The following is a 7,283-nucleotide window of genomic DNA, read 5'->3' on the forward strand; positions in this document are numbered from 1 at the left end:
CCGACTTACGAGAGAATCACCGAAGGACTGACCAGCTGCGGCTTCCCTCCCACGTCACTGTTTACGTCACACGCTGAGCTACACGTTTTGTTACTTGCTCACGCCCCCCATTGCCCTGAAAAAGGCACATTCTGTATAAACAAAAGTAGGCAGGCGGCATTTTGCTGAACTCCCTGATTTTGTTTTTATACTGCCAATGCTGAAAAAAGACTGATTGGGCTTTCCTGCAAATTTGCACAACTCATATCTAAAAAGAGCTAGTGTATTTCCTCATCAGCGGTGACACAGATGGAAGTCTGCACTTCATTTATCGTCCACAGAACGAGGCTGCATGCCGACATTTTCAGAACAAAGTAGAACAGGCTGCAGTGAGAGTCTCTCTCCATGGGATATTTAAAAATAAAAAGTTTGTGCATTTAGTCCTTCTCAGGCAAGCTCAGGGGTTTAGTGTCGCTGGAGCCCACAGGAACAACGCTCCACCAAGTGAGCATTAGATTATATGATGTCCACATAACCCGGTCGAATTTAATACATATAAACACCACTCAAAGATCCACTCATTACTAAAACTGAAATATATTTCAGTATACAACTTTATCATGCATGTAACTGTACATATTTCTTATGTTTACTCTTATTCTGTTCTTAATTTATCCTATTGATGTTTATATTGTAGTTAAATTTTACACTTAATACAGCCTCAGCACTGTGACAATATATATATATATATATTTTTTTTTATATATCTTAAGTACTAGTGTTAAACACTGTAGCATCATGCATACTTTATATTTATTTCTTTAACGCACAGTTTTATTTTATTTTACTTTACTTTATTTTATTGCTTATATTTTCATACTTCTATTTCATACTCTTTTTCTTACTTCTTATAATTCCTCATTCTTTACATCTGAGCGACTGTAAAGAATCACAGCTTCCCCTCAGGGATCTATAAATTATTTCTGATACTGATTAATGAGAAACCTTTCTCATTATCTCAAGAAAACTTCTCAGCAGAATGACCTAAAAGATTTTGCTGTTTTGTTTTTACCTCTGCCAAGGAGGTCTTGTTTTCGCTGGCGTTGGTCTGTTTGTCTGTTTGTCTGCAAAATAACTCGAAAAGTTCTGAACGAATTTTGATGAAATTCAGGAAAGGTTGATAATGAGACAAGGAACAGATGATAAAATGGCGGGAAATCCGAGCTGCGGGGTCTGCGCTCTGCGAGTGCTCTAGTTTGTTTTTGTTTTCTTATTACACTGGCGAAATGAGTTTCCATATGCAAGAGACAATGTGGTGTTACAACTTGTACTCAAGTACAAAAAAAAAACACAGTAAGAGAAAATAAAAATCAAATTCTGCAAAAATCAAGAATCATACACATAAAATTAAAAAATAACAATAGAAATTATGAAAAATATCGAAACATATAAGGTAAATATATTTTTGAAATGTAAATAAATCTTAGTGCCACACTTTCTTAAATTAAACTGAATATAATAATAACCCTGACAGGTCCTGACAGGTGCAGTAACAGTACAGACAGAATGGGGATTAGTGAACGGTCATTTCAGAGCAGCCTTGATACAAATACAAACTCCACAGGAAGTGTGATGTCAATTTTCATTATGCACTGACTGACAGAATGATGTCTTGCAGCCAACCATGACTGCTTTGGCAACCATGCTTTGGAAGGTGAGTGTTATCTGTGTGTGTTGATGTGCTCTGACACTGTGGGCTGAAAAGACCACACAGTCTGTGGTTTTTTTAGACCGACACAAAACAAAAACCCTTCAAACAAACCAAAGAATAAAAAGCACTTCACCTCTGTGTGTGTGCCGCCTGCATCAGCAAACATCTGCCTGCCAAGTCCATCCCCTCCGTGTGTGTTTGTCCCTCCACCTGTTTGTGCTCATTTGTTTACCCGTACGTTTGCTCGGCCATCCTCGACCGGACTTTCACAGGTTTTATTTGTTCTCTTGATGCCTTCAATTAACCTCGATTCATTTGTGGTGTGTTGTCTCAGTTGCAGAGGCGACTGCAGGCTCCACTCTGGATGGAGGGAACGTAGCGCTGGCCATCTTCATCCTGGTTCTTCTGCTGTCAGTGCTGCTCGGAGGGGCTTATGTCTACGTCACACGGTAAAACCTCTGACTGCAAGTGGTGCTGGAGATTTACTTCTTTAATTATATATATCTTATAAAATAAATATGTATAGAGTAATTGAAAATGCCTCTCTGGAATATTTTCTGCAAATTGGATCCTTGAATTATCTCCATTTTTTCCCACCGTCGTGTCCCTTAGGTGCAGATATCACTCCAACTTAAGGCTCCCTCTGATCTACCCCCATCCTTACCGACAGATCACCGTGGAAACAGAGTTTGACAACCCGCTCTATGAGACCGGAGGGGTGAGTGTCCACTATGTTTAAAAACTGAAGCAGTACACTGAGCGCCCAACCATCCACACACCCTCACTGTAATCATTTATCTTAGTATTCACCACATTAACTCTTTAAACACCTAAATTTGTACCACTTACATTTATTAGCCTGCCAGAGTCTCTCATTATCTTCAAATATGGATGTATTGCTCAGTGTCTTTATCAGAGTGACCAGGACTATTTGGAAATGTGGGCATTTTTCATGTTAATATAGTATGATGGATTATAAAGACATATAGGCTCCACAGTGTTACGTCTCAGTTCAAATGAGGACCCAAATGCAGAGCAGCAGCCAGATGGTTTTAACGAAAAGCGAGCTCTAATGCAGCTGGTAAAACTCCTCAAAAACAGACGGGCGTAACTCAAAGTACAAAAGAAAAACGAACCAAATCTAAACTGAGAACAAACCAGGATTGCACGAAGAACACAGGAAAGCAATCCAAGAGAAAACACCAGAGATCAACACACGCAGGGAAAGACACCATGGCTGAATCCACATGTCCGCACTTCACCACACTTGCAAACTCTGTGGGTGCGTTCCTGGGAAGTCTGGGAGTGCTGAGGGCTTTTTAAATCCACAATTCATCCAGTTCACGAGGGGCCTCAAGTGGACTTTCTGCAGACTTCAAGAGAGTCTGCCTGGGCTGCAGACTTCAGCAGACTTCACTGATTTAATTACCCTCAATTCATTGCAATACAGACATCATGTGGTTTTTTTCTTTAGCTGACTAAAAAAACTAAACATATGTGTATGTAAAACAGTTACCGTAGCCTGTTTAAAACAATGCTTGAATCGTGTAGCCAGAATCATTAGCCCTTTTTAGATAGGAGTTGTGCAAATTTGCAGGAAAGCCCAATCAGTCTTTTTTCAGCATTGGCAGTATAAAAACAAAATCGGGGAGTGCAGCAAAATGCCACCTACCTACTTTTGTTTATACAGAATGCGCCTTTTTCGGGGCAATGGGGGGCGTGAGCAAGTAACAAAACGTGTAGCTCAGCATGTGACGTAAACAGTGACGTTGGAGGGAAGCAGCGGCTGGTCAGTCCTTCGGCAATTCTNTCCTGTTTATCCACCGCCAGTGGGTCGCACGTGCGGCGTCATCAACAGCCCCTCCCGTTGTGGAAGGGCGCCTCGGTCTGTTTAAACTAAAAGGGTTCCGCGAATATGACTACCCTACAAATTCGGCACCTCAGATCAACTCGCCAATCCGGCTCTGTGTGTCTAAACGCTTGCAGCTTGTCGGCAAAACGGCCCAATATTCACCCAAAATTTGGCAGTGTAAAAGAGGCTGATATTCAACAACATCATGTAGGTGGCGCAGGGTAATGTCAAATATATAAGTTAGAAAAACAACAACAAAAAAATCTCCTGGTGTTACTCATAGGCCTACTTGATTCCTTTAGTCATAGCCCAGTCCTTATTTACAAAACATCTCTGTATGTGATAATCTGCAGTCTGTATGTCATACAGAAATGTATTTTGTTCACTCACAAAACAACCCTGCACGTGGGATTTACACCGATCAGCCAAAATATTAAAACCAGTGGTGGGTGAAGTGAGAAACGTTGATCTTGTTACAGTCCTTTGGTCCTGGCATTCATGTGGATACCACTTGACATGCTCCACCCACCCGAACACCGCTGTGGACTAAGTAACCCCTGCTCACGGCAATGGTACTCCCTGATGGCAGTGGCCCCCCAGCAGAAAAATGAGCCATGCCACACCACAAAAACTGCTCAGGAATGGCCTGAGGAGCATGACAAAGAGCTCTTGCCAGACACCACAGGACACCTTCCAGAGGTCATGTGTCCATGCCTTGACATGTCAGAGACAAGTCTGATCCAGGGAGGCCCGCCGTAGATTAGGGGTACCTCTAAGGCACCAGCACGTCCCATGGATGCTCGATCAGATTTGGATCTGGGGAATTTGGCGACCAGGAGATGCCTTGAGCTTTTTGTCACGTTCCTCAGGTCATTCCTGAGCAGTTTCTGCAGTGTAGCATGGCTCATTTTCCTGCTGTTGGGGCCACTGCCATCATACCGTTGCTGTTAGGGGGGTTACCTAGCCCACAGCGGTGTTTGGGTGGGTGGAGGGCGTCAAGTAGCATCCACATGAATGCCATGACCAATGGTCTCCCAGCAGAACATCGCACTGTAACAAGACGATCAATGTTGTTCACTTCACCCACTGAGGGTTTTAATGTTTTGGCTGATTGGTGTATATGTCGTTATGTGCAGACAAAATATGACAGCAGTTACAATGATTGTAAAATCACTTGAATGTTTCCATGGCAACGAGTAACACCGTCTTCCTCTGATCACAGCTGGATCACAGTCGGCTTTATAGGCTGTAGAGACTTTGATGGAGCTTGTGTCTGCACACGTGTGTCCTGTATTTATAATATGTTTATACCGTGTGCCGTTAAGTGGCGCAGAATGCTTTCATATGATTTATTCATTATTTGCCTTTGTCTCTATTGATATCCTGATCATGAATTCAGTAATTAATAACCCAGAGTATGATTATCGTGTCTTTTCAACACTGAAAATGATTTATTAGGCTAAATGTTTCAGGGAGAATTGAAATTAAGCATCTCATCAGCCCGACGCTCAGAAATGATCAGCCTCGCGTGTGACTGGTTGGAAATAATAAATGTAGTAAAAAGTGTTTCTTGCTGACAGACACACTCTCTCCAACTTTAATTAATGTTAACGAGGGAAACAACAGATCGTGAAAAGGAAAATCTTTCTGATAAATGAAGAAAGTTGTCTTTTGTTGTTCAGACCTACAGGGCTGATTTTTTTAAACTAGATGGTGAATGAGGAAATATGGAATATAAAACTTGGGAGTGATGCTCTTCAGTTTAATCTCTTATCTGTCTTCACTCGCGTATTGAACTCCAGTATGATGAGTTGTATCAGATCAGTCTGATTCGCTGCAGCAGTTAAACAATCCGATACAGAGGCGTGACGGACGATAAAAGACTCCCATGAAGGCTGCTCTCGTATGTCCTCACTCATCCCTCCTCAGAGATCCCTCCTCACTCCTCAGGGAACAAATGAAAGCTTTCGGATGGCGTTTACGACGGCACATCAGAACGACTTCTGGGTCAAGTGAGGATCGGGGAGCGAGGAAATGACAAATAAGAAGCTTGGGATGTATGAATCCAGTCAAACTGACAAGGGACAAAGAGAGAGACACAGAACACTAATCACAAGGACAACACAGGGCTTGAGTAGGCGGGCACAGGTATAAGGAGGGAAACAAGGATTGACTGACAACTGGAGTGTGGTTGGGAACACCAGGGTGGAGCAAACGACTAATACGAGACAGTGCAGGGAAACTCTGGAAACTGGGAAGGACTAACAAGACTGACAGGACGCAGATGTGTCAGAGAGAGAGAGAGACCGTGACAGAGCATAGTGGAGTCCACCATGTAGTGGAGAACCGGTGCAGGGAGAGACAGGGCAGTTGAGGTGGTTCGGGCATCTGATCAGGATCCTCCTGGGCACCTCCTGTTAGAGGTGTTTCAGGCACGTCCTACTGGTAGGAGGCCCCGGGGCAGACCCAGAACACACTGGAGGGATTCCATATCTCGTCTGGTCTGGGAACACCTCGGGGTCCCCCAGGAGGAGCTGGAAAGTGTTGCTGGGTAGAGGGACGTCTGGGGTGCTTTGCTCGGCCTGCTGCCCCCACAACCAGGCCCTGGATGATGGATGGACTAAAGTAATCTTTCTGACTTATTAGGGGTCATGAGTCAACTAACAGAATGTGGATTATTTAGAAAATAATCATAAAGATAACTATGTCTTCCCTCGTTAAGTAGAATGGGACACAGCCTAATTTCGATGCTCACATGTTGCATTATGATTACACACAAGAAGGAGCTACAAGTCAGCATGATCGCTCTCTTTGCTCATAAGGACTAGGGTTATTGATCAAATGTGTGACAGTGAGATAAACCAAGCGAGCCTGAGGTAAACGGTGGGTGGGACACTGTCGTTCTGGACACTCACACACTTCTAATACTGCCTCCCTCTTCTCTTTCATTGTCAACAGGACACTCGTGAATATGAAGTATCGATATGAGAAGACGTTTCTGAGCCGAGACCGACCCGCCCCGTCCTAACTCTTCATCCCCTCCTCCCTCCTTCTCCGCCCAGGAGGAGGCGATGTAAATACAAAATAGATGATGTCCGGCCCCTTCTGCCACGAGACGCGGTGACTGATCCTGTTCTCCCCTCCTTTTAAACGTGACAGCGTCTAAAGAAACGTGATGGGAAACAGGAGAGGAGACATGGAGGTAGGCGGAGTCAGTGTGGATCAGTGTGGACGGGAGATGGTGAGAGATGGAGGACGGAGGGGGAAAAGACCCAAAGATCATCGAAGAACTTCGGACGTGGTGAGAGAAGAGGAGATGTTGGGGATAATAGCAGTTAAGGAGGGGAGAAGGGGACGGAGGAGGGGACAGGACGCAGTACGAGGAATGTGGATTTAGGGGATTGAAGCACTTCTTAGTATTTTTGTCAAAAAAAAACTCAGTTTAGTGAAAGAATCCTGGATTATGTCTCAGAAAGAGAATTTAAAGTTTTAATCCTTAAGATTTTCATGACGTTATACTCCACTTTTGATACTACAGTACAGTATACAGTAAGGTCAGACTCTTTTCTTCTCTCTATATTGTAGTTTTTATTGCTTGTGGCGGAGTCCGCCATTCCTACACTGGATTCAAATTAATCAATCAATCAATCAATCAATTTTATTTATAAAGCCCAATATCACAAATCACAATTTGCCTCACAGGGCTTTACAGCATACGACATCCCTCTGTCCTTATGACCC

The 7,283-nt window shown here is 43.4% G+C and overlaps 1 protein-coding gene across 1 annotated transcript in view; it reads left to right on the forward strand.

Moving 5' to 3' along the window:
- LOC126395264 (seizure 6-like protein) overlaps positions 1 to 7,236 on the forward strand; it is a 104,292-nt gene extending 97,056 nt beyond the window's left edge. Inside the window, exons 14-17 of the mRNA XM_050052594.1 lie at positions 1,658 to 1,693; positions 2,025 to 2,139; positions 2,303 to 2,408; positions 6,501 to 7,236. Coding sequence (XP_049908551.1) covers positions 1,658 to 1,693; positions 2,025 to 2,139; positions 2,303 to 2,408; positions 6,501 to 6,530 — 287 coding nt within the window. The 3' untranslated portion in view covers positions 6,531 to 7,236. The remainder of the gene's footprint in view (positions 1 to 1,657; positions 1,694 to 2,024; positions 2,140 to 2,302; positions 2,409 to 6,500) is intronic.
- Positions 7,237 to 7,283: the final 47 nt, after the last annotated feature.

The sequence above is a fragment of the Epinephelus moara genome, chromosome 9 (genome assembly GCF_006386435.1).
Source record: "Epinephelus moara isolate mb chromosome 9, YSFRI_EMoa_1.0, whole genome shotgun sequence".
Lineage (NCBI taxonomy): Eukaryota > Metazoa > Chordata > Actinopteri > Perciformes > Serranidae > Epinephelus > Epinephelus moara.